This window comes from Acomys minous (genome assembly GCF_964271855.1).
Source record: "Acomys minous genome assembly, chromosome: 6".
In the NCBI taxonomy this organism is placed as follows: domain Eukaryota; kingdom Metazoa; phylum Chordata; class Mammalia; order Rodentia; family Muridae; genus Acomys; species Acomys minous.
In genome coordinates this window covers 58,004,765-58,023,234 of record NC_140487.1, presented here as the reverse complement: position 1 = coordinate 58,023,234, position 18,470 = coordinate 58,004,765, and the positions used below count along the sequence as shown (strand labels likewise).

General features: G+C 46.2%; 1 protein-coding gene across 6 annotated transcripts in view; it reads right to left on the bottom strand.

The window, feature by feature from the left end:
* Positions 1-18,470, bottom strand: part of OSBPL3 (oxysterol binding protein like 3) — a 184,615-nt gene that overhangs the window by 100,097 nt on the left and 66,048 nt on the right. For 2 of the 6 annotated variants that reach the window (XM_084787331.1, XM_084787332.1), the window contains exon 1: positions 4,761-4,903. The exons of 2 other annotated variants lie outside the window; for them this stretch is intronic. In XM_084787331.1, coding sequence (XP_084643457.1) covers positions 4,761-4,783 — 23 coding nt within the window. In that variant the 5' untranslated portion in view covers positions 4,784-4,903. Of the gene's footprint in view, positions 1-2,364; positions 2,492-4,760; positions 4,904-8,878; positions 9,035-18,470 lie in introns of those variants that run through there. 2 more of the 6 variants (XM_084787335.1, XM_084787336.1) reach the window with 2 other exon arrangements.

Here is an 18,470-nt window from a genome sequence, read left to right as displayed (position 1 = left end):
GTTAGGCTGGAAGGGAATGCAAGGAGACCGCCCTGAGTTATTTTCTCAGGCTTCTCCTGCTTGCTGTTGTTGTTTTTCTTTTGTTTTGTTTTATTTTTGTTTTGAGACAGAGTTTCTCTGGGTAGCCCTAGCTGTCCTGGAACTCTCTTTGTAGACCAGGCTGGCTTTGAACTCACAGAGACCCGCCTTCCTGTGCTGGGTCCCAAGACAGTAACTATTGAAAGAACCTAAGAGTTTATCAGGAATTAAAAGAGTGATACCTGCACTGGGAAATCAGCTGTCCACACTCCTCCTAGCAAACACATTTTTTGGCATCCATTCAAGATCTGCAATCTCTGAGGAAGTTCCACTTACTACCTCCTCCCTGGGGATGCACACCAGCAGCCTTGCAGGACTCCAGGGACATCTGCAGCCCCCTCCTCAACTCACTCTTACTCCTTCTTCCCCACTCAATCACGTTTTAATGTTCCCTTTTCCCCCACTCCTTACCAATTTTCCACTCAGCTCTCTTGATCAGGTTAGCAAATCCCTTGGCAGACACGCTTGCCCTGTCATTCTAACTGCTTGTCAAATGGTATGGCGTACAATTTCTTGCACAACCTCCAGAGAGGTTTCCACTCCAGAGTTACTGTCCCTGATGGTAGAAACATCACTCGGTGCCTCTGCCCCATCAGTTTCCGTCAGGACACGGAAGGAGGCCTAGGAATGAAAGCCATTACTTCCGGTTGCCAGCCCAGCATAGAGGTAACTGTGTCTGGGCAGTTAATGAGAGAAAAACAAAATATAATCCTATTAAAGCCGCTTAAGTTTTGAGGCTCACAGATTTAGCACAAATGATGTCATCCATATGAAGGTAAGGCGTGCCTTAAAATTAGGACTCTTGGGTTATTTCGGTGGCCCTCAGTTGAAAGTGCCAGCCACTTTCTCCATGATTGGCTTCTAGGCCAGAAACAGGAGGCCCTGGAGATGGGGATCTTTCTCTTTGCTTGAACAAGGAAGGTTTTCAAGTTCTAGGTGTGTCCCCTGCTTGCCTGAGGTAATGCCATGGTTTCTGAATAGGGCTGAGAGTAGAGCTCCAATCCTTAGTCAGCAGAGGAGATCCAGTCCTCCAAAGAGATATTTTCTCCAGTAGACTAGCACCCTTCTTGCTGCATGGGTCACCCATGTGGCCCCAAGAGCCACAACAAATCAAGGTGACTAAATACTCTAGTTGGACAAGAGGGCTTCCCAAGTTGAATGACTGTAACTCTACCACTTGAATGGAAAGTCAGGAGGGGGCCATGCTCCTCCTCCTCCTCCTCCTCCTCCTCCTAAAAGTTTGATTATTAATACTTGTCTTCCCATATCTCAAAGGAAACATATATGAAGCTGGGTGGAATGGCACGACTGTATGTTCAGCCTTCTAGAAGGAATATCAGGAAGATGTCTAGTTTAAAGCCATGCTGGGCTTCCCAATGAGACTGTCTCCAAAAACCGAAACAAGGATCAGAGGAGATACCAAAGTAGGCCAAGGGCTTCCTGGAAAGCCCAGCATGGGTTCAAGCCTTAGCTTGGCCCCCAACACCTACATTAAGAACTGGGTAGAGCATCACACATCTGTAAGCCTAGTGCTAGGGAGGCAGACAGAGAGGGATTTCTGGGGTCTTGAGAACTCCAAGTTCAGTGCGAGACTCTCAAAACAATAGGGTGTGGAGTACTTAAGGAAGATACTTAACACAGAACTCTGGGCTTTACATGCATTTGCACACACGTGTGCATGTTCTGCACACACACACACACACACACACACACACACACACATATATATACATAAACAAAAAAAGACAGTTATGGAGCAGCATGGAACAGTAAAAGATGCCAGTGTAAAAGACAGAAAGGTGGAAGAGAGCAACCATCGTGGGGAAACTTCCCTCTACCGTGCATCTAGAAAGCGCCTGCTTTGTGCAAACACAGCTGTTCTCAGCCCTCGGCAAAGGGAACTAAGTAATGCAAGCTCAATTACGGGATGAAGGGAGTCTGATGAGTGGAAGGAAACAGGATGCACCAGCGGCTGGCAGGTATTCTAGGCAGGAGTCCAGAAGACAGGGTGGGGCCTAAATAGAAAAAAAGGTGTCCAGAGGAAAAAAGGGTGCTGGACCAAGAGGGCCACTTTTGGTGACGTTTCTCAATCTTGGCTTACAGGACAGGATCACCGGCTTAAGCAACAAGACCCCCTAAGCCTGGTCCCACTTTATACTAATTCCTCCAGATCTTCTGGAGCTTGACAAGCCAAGCTCCCCTGCTGTTTCTGGGGTTTCCAGAGGGTTGAGCTGCAGATCACCTGGTCTTCCACAAAAAAAGGGGGTTGGGGGTAGGTTTACTCACGGAGCTGCCTTCTCCTCTTGGGGTGTTTCATTTCACTTGTGTGCCTAATGGCAGACCTATGCCTGTGGCATCTAATTTATAGCAAATTTAAGTGCAGAGCGGGGTGTGGCTTAGCGGTTTATAGGGTAAGAGGAGACAGCACACCCAGGAACCTAAAACAGCACCTGGTGGTTTGAATTCTATCAGTGGGTGGCGTTACCCCTCCCTTCACTGATGACTGCTTGGGGGAAACAGAAATGAGTTTTAACCATCGGCCACTGCCCTCTGCATTTTATTATTTAACTTAAAGGACTGTCAACAGAGTCACTAGAAAGAATGAACATGAATTTTTTTTCAAAACTTCTCTATCTCCTATAAAAACGTACTTATCATCATTTTGGAAATGTTTTTAAAAACCTCCCTGAGTAATCCTCTATAAATACATTAACTAAGGGCTCAAAGAAGAAATGAAACACTCCTGTGGGTCGTGTACCAGACCCACACACTTCCAGTTGGTCCTCGCCTAAGTGGGCATTAAGCTCAAAGCAAGCTCTGTACAGCGAAGCTCCTGAGAGGTGCTGTTGCGATATTCCCAGGGCTATAGCAAGCAACAGCCTGTAAGGAAAACACAACTCTGCCGGATGCAGGTGGCGAAAAAGAGCCACATAGCAAGTTTTACACTTAGCAGAAGGACTGCTGGGAAGAGAGGAACAGGAGCAGCTTTAAAGTGTTCAAGCTGGGAGGAAAAAAAGAAAGAAAAAAGTGGAAGGAAGTAGAAATAGAAGGAAAGGGCAGAACAAAGCAAAAGAAAAACCTGGGATGGATTTTTGGCAGCTCAGAGCCAAAAAGTGAAGAAAAATCTGGAAGCACCTGTTTCCAGGGTTGACAATGAGACCATGACTCACTCACTCCGCTGCAGTGAAGTGTGTAAAGTGCAAGGTCCAGACTCTCTTGTTCCCTGTTCTGTCTTGGATTTCGACAGCCACTCCATAACACGGGCTTGGTGGCCAGTCAGTTGGTCCAATAGCAACCAAAACACACCGCGGTTTTGTTTCGTTTTGTTTTGTTTGAGTTAGCCTCATTATGTAACCCCGGGCCAACCTTCACCCACAGTCCTTCTGCCTCCCGGGTGCTGATGACAGGGACAGGCCACCTCACTCATAGGACGTGCCCTTGTTCCTCATGCTGCTAGAAAAGCAGGAGATGATGTTACAAATGGCAACAGAGCTGCCATCTTGGTTGGACCAAGATGCTCACCTGATCAACTTGGTTACAGTATAAATTTCGTTCACTCTTTGTTACCAAATATCTCCTAGTTACCAAACACCTGTAGGGTGAGGGGACTAAAAAAGTACAAATATTTTGGCCCATGATATCTGTTTAAGGTGTCCCTGACACCTGCACAGAGCAAGAAGGACAGGAAGTGGGTGACTCTCACTTCAAAGGCGTCTACCCTCCATTTCCTATCTACTTTCACCAGCCAGACCACAACTCCTACAGGAGCGCACAAGCATAAAACAAGGGGGGGGGGGGACACTTCTGATTCTAGCCACCATGTTCGGGGAAGCCAATCAAAGGTGGCACATGCGACGGCATCTGAAAATAAACCGAGACCCAGCTCATGCCAACATCAACCCACACACACATGTGAGCATGTACGAATGAGCACTCTTCAAATGATACAGCCCCCCAGCCTACCCAAAAGCCCCAGCTGATGCGGAATGGGGTAGAAGGCAGCTCTTCTCAGAATTCTGCCAATTCATAGAACTGGGGGCAAAGTAAACTCTGTCACTCTTGTCGCCTGCCAACTTGTGGGAACCGGACACATGAAGGAGAATATTTACTCTGTCACACCCACCTGAAATAGTACCATGGGCCATCCATTAAAACGAGTTGCCAACAACTGTTCCCAGAACTACCCTGCTACCCCAACCCAACCCAACAAACTAGGGATTTGTTTTGTTTGAGGTAGAGCCTGGCCTTGAACCAATAATCCTTCTGTCGCCCACATGCTGGGTTATGGAGTAGAAACAGGACTATGTCACCACACTTGACTGTATCTGAAGATTGTTTTTATTGAGCATGTTGGTGCCTGCCTAGAATCTCAGCGCTCAGGAGGCTGAGACCCGCCTGAGCTACATAATGAAATCTGTCTTCAAAAAGGACTCTTGTTTTCTTAGCATCTGGTAATGGAACCGTCCATTATGACCCTAAAACAAGCTTTCTAGACTGACCATCACCCCCTGGCCAGGCAGAGCTTACCAGCTCCTCGGGCTTGGGAGATATCTGTGAACTTCCTCTCAAACTAACGTACTCAGATTCCTCTGCCCTAGTAAGACTCCTGTGACTTTCCCGATGGCTGAACTAAATATCTGATGAGACGCAACTTAAAGGAGAAAGGACTTGTTTTGACTTACAGTCTGAGAGAAGTGCAGTCCATGAAGGTAAGGAAGGTGTGGTAGCTAACATGGCTGGGTCCAGTCTGAGGCTGCTTGCCTGTTTACATCTCAGAGACTCAGCTCAGGGGGCAGCAAAGAGGCAGGCTGGAAGGCAGGATTGGCTGTGACTCTCGAGGCCCAAGCCCAAGCAACCTACTTCTTCCAGCTGGGCCCCACCTCCTAAAGTTCCACAAGTCTCCAAAGTGGTGACACTGGCTAGGGACCAACTGTAACACATGAGCCTGTGAGGAGGGACATTTCACAATCAAATTGTAGCACTCTGCAATCTTGCCTTTGTTCCCTAGACATGCCAGAGGCCACCCTGACCTCTACATGTGTCGATGGTTGCAATCCTAAGTCTTATCTAGCCCCAAATAAAACATTTTGTTTGGAGAGTCATCTCTATAGGTAGCTTGGCCACATTTTTGAAATGTTTGTTACACGGTACTAACTAACCTGCATCCCTAGCAGGCCTCTTGGCTGGGCAAGTGAAGATCATGAGAATGGGACCATGGGGCTCATAGCTAAGTGGGCAGCCACACCCACTCTCCTCATCAGGACCATCAGGCTCCTTCCACCAGAAGCATCCTACTCCTGACTTCCTGGGTCAAACTCAGAAAAGAGCTCCTTGGCCATCAACCACAGGTCTCACCTTTGCCTAATACAAGTCCCTCAGGTGAAGCAGGCCCAGTTTACTACATGGACCTATTGGCTGATCAAAGTGACCAAGTTCTGATAGTGACTGATGGACCACAAATGTGACACTGAAGTTCAAGACTGGGCCCAACGATGCTATGGAAAGCAAGTCCCTCAGATGGCTACCTTTTGACTAGATCTCGGCACCTCTCGTGTGTGTTACTTGGTGATGCTTTCACAGAAGTTTATGCCCTGGGTGGTGACGGCATTCCCACAGCAGTTTTTGCCCTGGGTTGTGAGCGCATTCGCCAACTGGCAACTGAGCCTTAAAGAAAATATCTAAGACATCGGGGTCAGTCAGTAAGGGGACAACAAAGAAGAGAATCTGGCTGTATCCTTCCCAACCAGGACTCGGAGCCACTGGGGAAAAAGGAGCTGAGGCAGCAGTTCTAAGTGATGGATGCATTTAAATAGTTATAAAGATTCCACCCTTTGGTAAGAACAAGCAAATATGCGTAGGCCTTAGCTGGGGGTTGTCTAGCAACTCCTGTGCTGCAATGATCTAGTCCCACCCCGTCACAGGATCTCCTGTAGGCTTGATGTGGCCTGAAACTGAAGGGTGCCAATGGGGCCACCGGGAAAGCAGAGCTTCACAGTACCACCTGGGCGGAACGACTGAAGCCAAGGGAACCAGGAAGTTGACGGAAAGTCAATCATCAGGACAGAGACAACACCAGGCAGTCAGCAAAGGAGAAGCTCTGTACATGGACCAGGGCTCCCTGGCAGGACTTCAGTGATGCTGACTCCGGAGGCTGGAGACAGCCTGGCCATCCACTGGGCACTGGATATGGGGCCGATGCAACAAACTAAATTTATGTTTCACTTAATTTAAAACCACTCCAGGTAGTTTTTGGATATAGCACTCTTCCTTTTTTTTTTTTTTTTTTTTTTTTTTTTTTTTGTTAGCACACATGAGATCACAAAGACACGACTGCACACTTACATTCGTCTCCCTCTGACACAGCCAATGGCCAGCTATAATGGTTCAGTCTTCCAGTGTTAATTCACACCCAGGCAATTTCCTTTCTCACATACTTTACTGGACAGTTAAAAAGGAAATAAAAGGTAAAACATGATACTTGAAGTAAGAGATTTTTTTAGTAATAAGCCACCAAAAAATTTACCAAGAAAAAAAGAAAGAAAGAAAGAAAGAAAGAAAGAAAGAAAGAAAGAAAGAAAGAAAAAAAAGGAAGCATGGAGTTCACAGGCCATTTCAGAACGTTTCCCTCTAAAGACTGCTCATTATTAAGACAACAGCTTGTGACCCAAGGTGAAAGGCTGTCTTTCGGAACAATGACAAGAAAAATTGTCTGCTCAAATAGCATTACCAGCTTCCAATTTGTGGGTAGATGAAAATATCTTCCCCTTTCTATTATCCTCAGATGGCAACAAACACCTCCCTGGCTAGCCAAGAGTCTTCACAACAGGGAGAGGAGCCAACCAGGCACATTACAGAGTCCTAGACATCCATAAAGCATCATTCCATGTGGCAAACACGTGGGAAATTCCCCAAGAAAACAGCCTCCCAGCATTCAAATCTATCCATAATCAATGTCCAACTTTCAATTCAGTTTTGGCCATTGCTCAATCTATACTCCACTGATTGAGTCTTAGATGTCACTGGACTAGAGGTGTAGCTCAGATGGCAGAGAACTTACCTCCCATGTACAATGTCATGCGTTTGGTCTACCCACCACATACATACTCCAGGCATGGTGGTGCATGAGGATCAGAGGTTCAAAGTCACCAGTTCAAGACCAGCGTGGAATACATGACACTGTCTTTAAAAAAGTCCCCATTCAAAACAAGAACCTTATAAATAATAGAGTATAAACTGTCTTTAGAAGAAATTATGACAGTAAAAAAGTTATCTTTCAAAATACCGTCAACAAAAGTAGTGCTGTAGCTCAGTAGTAGTGTACTTGACCATCATGCCCAAGACACGTGAGTCTCACCCTTTATAATACTACACAAAGTGTGCATAAGCAACAATCCTCAAAAATGAAGAATTCATAAACTCAGAGAATAAGGCAGCCAACAATTCTTTCAAAATGTGAAACCCACCAAGGAAATTATGAAAATAATAAGCCATGGTGAAAAGGCCAATGGTTACTAGCACACTGATTCGGAGAAATAAGTAGGAGGTAGCAAGGGGGGATTAGAGGCACAGACATCAGAAATTCTAACGGCACTAAAACAAAACAAGCAGCCAACAGGAGGAAATCGGGTTGGGATGGACACAGGAGGACCTGATTGCTTGCTGTGCCATCTCGTGGCCATCCTGCCTACCACCAGCAAGGTGGTTTCCATCCTTTCTGAACCTGGGAGAAGGCAATCCTATAATAAAGAACTGCAGGAGAGATGGCTCAGAGGTTAAGGGCACTGACTGCTCCTCCAGAGGTCCTGAGTTCAATTCCCAGCAACCACATGGGGGCTCACAACCATCTATAATGTGATTTGATGCCTTCTTCTTCTGCTCTGCAGGCATACATGCAGACAGAGCACTGTATGTATAATAGTCAATAAATCTTTAAAAAAAATAATAATTGCTTCACAGAATATCAGCCATTCTTTCTCCTTTGTTCAGTTCCAGTAAACAATGTTTCATTTTAGAATACCAGGCTTCGTCAGAGCCCAGGCTTACACAGTCATTTCTCTGTTCATCTCTCTATACTGTGTAGAGAGGCATACCTAGGATAAATATTCGTCATGGGGATTTTCTAGCTGAGATTTGGGGTGATATTTTACTTTCTCCTTTAACCTTTTTCTTCTGATTGATCTTTCACAATGAAGCGCATACCACTAAGCAAAAACAAAAGGGAAATCATTTTTTTGGAGCTGTGTGGCCTCTTCTCAAATGCTCTGATCTCTCCCACTGGTTTCACCGCACACTTCCCAGGCCCAGGTTCTCAGCCGCTCCACCAGTCTCTCCACTTGCTCGCCCTCTGTTCTGACTGTGCCTCGGTTATAAAGGTTACAGGGCCACTCGACAAGACGAGAGAGGCTGCCTAGGATCACTCCCTGTGGCCAGCCATCAAATGCAGCAATGAAGACACGTCAGGTGAGTGTTAATAAGAAACACAATGGGAGTTGACATCTTTGACTGAAACTACGAATGCAAGCTGCCCCTCAACCCTGGGAATCCCAACCGCACTGCTGTCTGTCACATCACAGTGACGACACATACCCCATAGTTTAGTAGACTTACTGGAAGTGAGGCAGATAGATCACTAAGGTGCTTGGCTGTTGTCATTTCCATTTCTTCCCTCCCCCTGTCCCTTCCCACCTTCTTCCTCCTCTTAACTTTTTTTTTTAAAATAGTGTCTTAGGGTTCTCAAGAGTCACAGAGCCTACAGAATGTCTATGTAAATATATATGGAGAATTTATTGGAATGACTTACAGGCTGCCGCCCAGCTAACCCAGCTGTGAATGGAAAGTTCAAGAATCTAGTGGTTGCTCAATCCTACAAGGCTGGGTGTCTCAGCTGCTCTTCCATATGTGCTGGAATCCTGAAGAAGCGGGTTCCAACGCCAGTGAAGGAATAGATGCGCAAGCAAGACAAGGGCAGGCAGGCAAAGAACAGAACCTTCTTTCTTCTGTTGTCCTTATGTAGGCTTCCAGCTGAAGGTGTGGCCCAGAGTAAAGGTGTGGCCCAGAGTAAAGATGTCTTCCCACCTCTAGATACCGATGAAAGGTCTGTGTTTTCTAACCTTAAAATCTAGATCAAAAGCATATTGCCTTCCTGCCTCAAGCTCTGCATCACAGGTGTGCCCTCCATTTCTGGACTGTAGTGCATTCCAGACAGAGTCAAGATGGCAACCAAGAACAGCCACCACATGCCTTGGTTAGGGTTTCTACTGTTGAGAAGAGGCACCATGGCCGCGGCAACTCTTATAAAGGAAAATATTTCATTTGGGCTGGCTCACAGTGTCGAAGCTTTAGTCCATTGTCATCATGGTGGGAAGCATGGCAGCATGCAGGCAGACGTGGTGTTGGAGAAGGAGCCGAGAGTTCTACATCTGGATCCCAAGGCAGCAGGAGGAAACCATGGCCTACCTTGAGTATGAGACCTCAAACCCTGCCTCCACCGTACACACTTCCTCCAACAAGGCCACACCTACTCCAACAAGGCCACACCTCCTAATAGTACCACTCCCAATGGTCAAGCACTCAAGTAGTTGAGTCCATGGGGGTCATTCCTATTTCACCCACCATGTGTAATTATGTAAATAACTCCTATCAGAAGTTGGAAGAAGGTGGGCTGGAGGTAGGGAGATGAGGAGAAGGAGTTCTCTACACTTGAGTGGACATATTTTTCTCTGTGGTAGAACTCCAGGATGCATTCTAGTCATACCAAGCTCCACAGTCCCACCTCCCACCACGGTTCGTTGTCCATGTTTAACTACTCCAGAGCAGAAGTCATCAGTTTGCTTTTCAAGTGATCAACTCCACCCCTGGTTGTTCTGTCCTTTGTACTCTTCAGGAGAATCAGGACAAATGGTGCTGAAACTGAACTCTAGGTGCATTACACTGAGGATTGTCAGATACCCAACAAACAGGCTTCCTGAGTAACAGCTCAAAACCAACAGTAAAGCTAGGTGTCATGCTGCCTCCCATAATCCCAGCACTCAGGAGGTGGAAGCAGGAGGATTGCTGTGAGTGCAAGGCCAGCCTGGTCTACAAAGTGAGTCTTGGACAGCCAACACTACACAGAGAAATCCTGTCTCAAAAAAAAAAAAACTAGAAAACAAACAAACAAACAAACAAAAAACAAAAAAACAAAACCCTCCAACACAAAAACAAAGTAAAGGCAAGTTTGGAAATGAGAGTACTTTACAAGTGCTATGTACATATCCACAGAGTTAGATCAGTTTGGTTGCAACTCCTAATTTAAGTTCTTCTTAGACAGAGTCAGCTTTAATAATGTGTAGTATCACAAATGAGTCTAAAAACAACAGCTCCAAGAGGCCAAGAGACCAGACTCCCTACTCAAAAGGTCTTACCCTGCACCGTGATTATCTAAAATGTTCCCGGCTACCTCCCAGTGCTGAGGATGGGCTTTGAGTTTGTAGGGGATCCTGCTACTTAGCAGTACTGAGGGGCTTTGGGTTGAGAAGGGTAACCAAGACCCCCATGGCACCCTTTGGGGGCTGGGCTCCGTGAAGCCACTGTGTAACCCATCTTGACACACTAGAAGTGCTCAAAAGCCTTCAGGAGAACCTGCAATTACAACAATAACCACAAAACTGAAGTTGCTACCTTGGCTGAGCTCAGTCCTAAGCTGTTTGATAACACAATCCACTCTCTGAGGTAGCACCCATTCCTCAACATGCCTTCAGCCTGACAGCTCTGTCTAGCTTTCAGATGCAATTATCCCGAGTCCACAAAACAACTGGTCTCTTTAAAGGTAGGTGGTTTGTCCGTGATGGCTGTAATGACCCAGCAAGCACAGGCAGCACGGTTTGGTCATGAGTCAGGCTCCTCTCAGCCAGTAATAACTCTGGGCTATTCTTTGTTCATGGTTTCAGGTCTAGACGCTGGAGGTATAGAGAATCAAGGTCAACTGTGACGACTGCATAAAGCCTATCAGCAATGTGTGGCGCCGGGGCACAGCTCCCTATGGCCCCATCCTCCTTGGGCGTCCTTTCTCACATCTTTGTCCCTATTCGGCTTCCTTATTTCCCCTTAAGGTTTATGACTAAGAATCAATCCTTTCTTGTGTCTCAAAGGAAGTATTACCTTAAAAAGGAAGTATCTGGATGTCATAAATACAACACCATTTGTGCAAAGTTGTGTCACTCAAGAAAGCTAAAAATTGTAAATCAGATGGAAATTTATCCCATCAAGTCTTGTGGGAAATATCCTTGTACTTAAATGTTAGAGGGCTGGCTCACTTAGGGCACGAATGAGCAATTCGCATTGTATTTCTGCAAGCAGGTAAGATAGCAGGGCCAACATCTGGGACTCACTTAACAAACATTCACGGACTGAGCGCTTACTATAGGCCAAGCATGGTGTGATGGCCAAGAGACCATGACTGTCAGCTTAGCAGGACTTAGAGCCACTTCCTTCCGGAGACATCCCTCTGGATGTGCCAACTTGGGTATTTCCAGAGAGATTTAACTGAGCTGGGAAGACCTACCTCAGTGAGGAGCATCATTCTTTATCCCAGACTGAGCAAAAGGGAAATGTTAAGTGGAGCACCAGCGTGTATCGCTCTCTCTGCTTCCTGACTAAAGATGTCATGTGACCAGTTGCCTCATGTTCCTGCCATCATGCATTTTATGTCATGATGGGCCACTCCCTCAAACCAACCTTTCTTTTTTTTTTTTTCTTTTTCTTTCTTTCTTAATTTTGTGTGTGTGTCTGCATGCGCATGTGTGTGTGTTTGGTTTTTGGAGACAAGGTTTCTCTGTGTAGCCTTGTCTGTCGTGGACGTACTTTGTAGACCAAGCTGGCCTCGAACTCACGGAGATCAGCCTGCCTCTGCCTCCCCGAGTACTGGGATTACAGACAGTATGCCACCGTGTCCGGCTCAAACCCACCTTTCTTTACATTACCTTGCCAGGTATTTTGTCACAGGAATAAGAAAAGTAACTAGCAGACTCAGTTCTAGATACTGCTGACAAAGGGCTGAACTGACACTGCATCACGATGCCCCAGATTCCTTAAGACTGAGCTATACTTAAGACTGACCTTGGAAAAAAAAATCAGCTTCTCTGTGGAAAAAAAAGATGACATTAATCAAGAACTCAGAGCTGTGTATTGAGGCGCAAGGAAAGCTTATCTATGAGAAGGGGACGGAAGATGCAACAGACACATTCTGTGCCAAGCATGTCTGGGCACTACGGCGGGCGCCCTCATGTAGCGCTGAGTGTCCAGGATTATCCTCTGGACTGCACTTACACTTTATTTTAAGGTTAAGGACCCACTGGTCAAACTTTTGGAATCCATCTGATTCCATCTATATCCATGACGTTTATTAAAGTAACATTTCTAGAATGACTCACAGTGACAGGAAAAGCAAAAAGCCTCAAAGTGTGTGGTGTTGAAGAGCAGACGTCAACATCACATCAAAAGCAATCCTTCCCCAATTTAAAGGACTCGCAACTCTGGTTCTGAAGTTACTGCAGAGCTGCAGGCACCAATGCTGTGTGTTGACGTAAGGCTGCATATACAGATCAGTAAGGCTGACGAGCCATGTTTATGCTCCAGGTATTCCTTTTTTTTTTTTAAGCTTTAGTTATGTATTATTATGTATATAATATTCTGCCTTCACATACACCTGCAAGCCAGAAGAGGGCATCAGATCACATTATAGATGGTTGTGAGCCACCATGTGGTTGCTGGGAATTGAACTCAGGACCTTTGGAAGAGCAGGCGATGCTCTTAACTTCTGAGCCATCTCTCCAGCCCCCCAGGTATTCCTTTATTATGAAGGAAAGGGGTTCGTTAATGTGCATCGGTGCAGAAGCACAGGCAGAGGCTCTCATCTGATGGTGGCTTTTTTGATGGCCAAGAGGAACACACAGTAAGAGGTGAAAGGGCACATTGCATTTCCGGTGTCCGTTCATTTTTGTCAAAATAAAATACCAAGACAATTCAGTAAGTGATAGCTGGACAACATAAAAATCTACAGTCAGAAGGGCAAAGTCAAATGGAATTAAAAATTTATATAATATCATATTTTTAAAAAATTAGCTCAAAATGGACCAAAGACTCAAACTGTGAGACATTTCCTGCCCTTTGTTGCTGTCTTAGTCACTGTTCTATCGCTGTGAAGAGGCACCATGGCCACAGCAACTCTGGCTTACAGTGTCAGCGGTTCAGTCCAGCAGCAGTAGCAGCACGGTGGGGAACATGGCGACATCCCGGCAGGCACCGGAGCAATAGCTGAGAACTACATTCCGATCCATGAGCAGAGAGACTCTAAGCTTGACATGGGCTTTTGCAACCTCAGAGCACATCCATTCCCAGAGACACACTTCCTCCAACAAGGCCACACCTCCTAACTATTAACATTATGACGGGCAGATCTGGGCCCAGGGGTCCTGCTCAAACTATGGCACCAGCCAAGGACAATACGTGCAGTAAACTTCGAGTCCCTACCCAGATCTAGCCAATGGACAGGACAATTCTCTATAGTTGAGTGGAGAACAAGGTCTGACTTTCACACAAACTCTGGTGCCCCATATTTGACTATGTCCCCTGGATGGGGAGGCCTGGTGGCACTCAGAGGAAGGATAGCAGGCTACCAAGAAGAGACTTGATACCCTATGAGTATATACAGGGGGAGGAAGTCCCCCTCAGTCACAGTCATAGGGGAGGGGAGTAGGGGGAAAGCGGGAGGGAGGGAGGAATGGGAGGATATAAGGGATGGGCTAACAAATTGAGATGTAATATGAATAAATTAATAATAAAAAATTTTAAAAATAAAGTTCCATATGCATTAAAATAAAAAAATATAAATTAAAACAAAATAAAATATTGCCACTCCCTGGTGACTAAGATCCTAATATATGAGCCCATGGGGGCCATTCGTATTCCACCACCACGGACGGGGTGAGGGTCTCTTCCCTAGGACACCTATGCACACAACAAATGGGGAGATGATAAATAATTAGATTCCATCAAAATTACATTTCCCAAAGGATAACATCAAGAAGATGACTCTAACCCCACGAATGGGAGATTGCAGCTCACAGGTTTGATCAAGTTCTGGCTTCCAGAATATATTAACGTAAACCATGTTTCCAGGTTGGCAGTCTACGTGCAACTTTTAAAAACTGTAAAGAAACTACGGTAGACTATTTCTCTAAAGAAGATACAAAAATAGCGCTAAATGTAAGTAAAATGTTCAGGTATTATTAGCCATAAGGGATGTCACTCAAAACGGCTAGGATATTGCATCTAACACCCTGTAAAGTGGTTATAACTTGTATTTTTTTTTTTTAGTAGTTAACAGAAGTGTTATGGAGGATATTGAAAAATGGGGAGCTTTCTGACACCCTGGGAGGACTGTACGCTTTGGATAGCAGTCTGACAGTCCATAAAAATACTGAAAACCGAGTTACACATGACCCTTCAATTCTGCTCCTAGACCCACCCTCAGTCACATGAAAACACGTCCACTCAAAATCTTGTCCATGAATATTCATAGCAACATAATTCACAATACTCCCAAAGTAGAACTTACATGTTTTTAAAATCCCTTGAGAGCTTCAAGAGAGTTGTTTTTTTTTTTTTAAATCCCACCAACAACATTTTGAAAGAACATGCTTAAGTTAAAAAGAACGAACTTAAAGTCAACAGGGAAGCCCCTGGTTTCAGATTGGTCTGTACAAAGCCCAGCAAATGAGTTATCACCCGGGAGTCTGTGGACAGCGAGGATGAAACAGCCACAGTCAAAGGTCAAATCAACGTCAACACATGAGAGAGAACGCCCATACAAATGACAACACAGTCATCTTGAGACTCCACGACACGTCTTCTTCTTGAGAAGAAGCTACACAGTCACACAGAGAAATCTGGGGTTTCCATGACGTCAAAGGCGGTCTTCTGTCTTGGGAGGGGCACCTGCTTAGCTCTCTGAAAGACTACTTGCACGTCATCGGGGGCCCAATTATAAGCCTACAGATTGACTAAAAGCCACCTTTGGAAGGGATGTTAAAATGACCTTCCCACCCTGCAAACAACTGGATGGTCTGTGATCTGTACATCTGCTTTACATTATCAGCGGTGATGTTAGCCAATTTTTAAAAATGGGGTGGGGGGGAGGAGCTATCACTCAAATTCTCAAAAACATCACCATGTAGGTGAAAACAGACACATAGATGCACACAGAGACTCACCCAGACCAGACCTTCAATGGTCAGTAAATACACAACACAACTTCAACTTCATGAACTCTCAAGTCCCAAGATAAACAGAGCAAGCACAGGTAATTCCAACTTTTGAGAATCAATTGTTTGAAACCATTCAGAACATAGTTTTTCACAGACATCCGCTGGCTTGTGGTCACATGCCCAGGCCACGGCAAGCCTGAGCAGCTGCTGTACTTGAAACAGTGAAATGGTGATACCTCATTTAGGGGGGAAAAAAATCACCATCAAGTTCAACTCCACACTGCTCAGAAGTGGCAGCATTCTGGCCACAGCTTCAGGTTCCAGAAAGAGCACACATCCTGTCTGTTCCCAAGAACTCTAGACTGGAGGGAAAGTGAGAGGTGTGGCACATGAAAGCCCAGCAATTACTACTGTTCAACCCAGAAAACATCAGGAGGAAGCTTCACCTGCAAGGGTCTGTGGCTTTGTACTACTACTACATAGTCCAATCTCAACCTATTTCAAAAAGAAACAAGAGTTAACATTATGGGGCTTTAACTCCAGCACTCATACAGATGTCACACTGCTACATGTTGGCACTATTTTTAACACTATTTTATTTTTATTTCTTATGCCTTTATCTCCTTTCTCCACCCCTTATCCCCAGCAGTTGGTAGGAGAGAAAGAGGTGAGTGGGGAGATGGGGCAGAGTTCTATTTGGCTACGTCTGTCTGTTTAGTGTCATCGGGTTCTTTGGGGCAAGTCCAATCTCAGTCATCAGAATATCTAGCAGTCCAGCTAGCCAGCAAACGCATCAGCAGGAGGGACCAAAAGCAGCCTTCTTCCTTCTTGGAGTGTCCCTCAGAGCATTCCTTGAAGCTCGAAACATCCTTTCCTCTCTCTGGGCTCTGACATTTATACCCTCTATGAGCCCTCAGGATTCTAACTGCAGCAGGCAAAGACCACACCCCTCTCCAAGCCCCATGAGGCAATTATCAACTGTGGACAAACTAAAAGCAGCTCCACATTCCACACTTGAGGTTAAAATGAAAACATGACTTAGTTTTAAAGAAACCAAAACTTCTGCTCTTCCAAAGGTCCTGAGTTCAATTCCCAGCAATCACATGGTGGCTCACCATCATCTATAATGTGATCTGATGCCCCCTTCTGGCCTGCAAGTGTACATGCAGGCAGAGCACCGTACACATAACAAGAAACCAAAACGTCCATTACAGCAAGATTTTTGAAAACATGTGATGAAGTGTTCGTTTGGCACTTTCTCAGGAGTGTCTAGAAGTGAGTGCATTGGTTACTTTTCTCATCCTTGTGATAAAATCCTTGACAACGGTAACTCAGAGAAAGAGAAAAGGAATGGGGCGGGGGACAGGAGATAGGGGTAAGTGATATTTCCAATAAATCCTTTTTTTTTTTTTAAATCTGGACTGCTACAAGCCGGTGCCACCCACCATGCAGGGTGGGTCGTTCTAAATCAGTCAACCAGGTGAGGGTCCCTAATTTGTGACAAAGTGACATTAAAACCAACCAGAGTTGATGATAAAACAGTATCTATACACACTCTGCAATATGTTATGAGAGGTTCCACCGACACAAGAAGGCCTCCCTGTGATATGGCATGTGACATGATGTTACCATGACACAGTCTGCTGCATGGCAGAGAGCTTGAACTCGGTGCTCCAAAGTGAGGCTTGCCCAGGCCAGCAATGTGATTACCTCTTGGGGCCATGGTTTTCTCAGCCGAACATCAATTCCCTCAGCGGGCTAAGCAACCTAGGGGGAGAGGGCAGAAACTTACATTTTTCAGGGGACACTCTGAACTTTTGGAGTTTGCTCCTATAAACATGAAGGAAATAAGAGGCATCCTATCTAACTCCAAGAGAAGGTTGGGAATGTTTGCCAGCCATGCCAGCCTCTCCCCTGTCTCCTGTCCCCCACCCCCACCACCACTTCCAGTGAGCCACTAGCTCTGCCCCAGCCTCAGTCTGGCATGCTCTCAGGCTGAGCACCTGCTTCTGACTCACAGCCTCGCTGCCAACCCTAATATTTGTTCCAAATTCCTAGCCCAGCTTCAGTTTCCAGGTCAAGCATTTCCTATGCACCCATCTCCTCTATCTTACCCTTGGAGTGAAAGGAACAGTAAATCACCCACATCAGGGGACCACAGGGCAACTATAGGTCCAAACCCAGACTATTACCCTAGGCTAATGCCGAAGAAAAAAAAACAGGAAAGCAATAGAAAAAAATGATGAGAGAGTCTGAAGTGGAACCGCCACCTCGAGTGGGGCATGGGAGATGTGAACAACCAAACCAATCTTCCTCACCTAGGAAGAAGAGGTATCCCACACACTCTGGGGGAGACCAGGTGACCCAGGTGTGCCTGAGCTCTCCTGGCAGGGCAGGAAGCAAAGCTGCCCCAGTCCATGGTGTCCAGGACGGCCTTCTCCCCGGGCTCCTAGCCTTCTCCCCGGGCTCCTAGCCTTCTCCCCGGGCTCCTAGCCTTCTCCCCGGGCTCCTAGCCTTCTCCCCGGGCTCCTAGCCTTCTCCCTGGGCTCCTAGCCTTCTCCCCGGGCTCCTAGCCTCTCTCCTAGCTAGCCTCTCCCACTGTCTCCATGGCTCTACCGTCTAGGTAGCCCCAGGACACAGGCAGCCCCTGAGTTGACTAGATCTTCTTTCTCAGAGTCTGAGATCTGGACCTAGTCGGGCCCTAGTGATGGCTGAACTTAGATGACTGTTGGACCTGAAGGGGTAGCTTTTACAACCCGAGTGTGAAGAGTGTGGGGATGGGCAGCAGGAGAGAGGGAGGCACACCGAGAGGGACAGGAAGAAAAGAAGAACCACACACAGGTGTGTGTGTGTGTGTGTGTGTGTGTGTGCACGCGCGCGCGCATGCATGTCCATGCGCGCACATGAGGAAGATAGAGACAGACAAAGCAGCAAAGACAAACTGGAGCACCCAGGGGTGGCTTGATAGGAGGGTAAAGAAGTTGCTAGTCTTTCTGCCTGCAGGAGGGTCAGAGTGAGCACCGCACCCCCTCCTTCTCACAGCCATGCCTCAGGGGAACCTGCTTAGCCATCAATACCGAGAGTTTATCAAAGCAGTCTTACCTTTGACTCAGTATTTGCAATAGAAAGAAATTGTACACACAATCT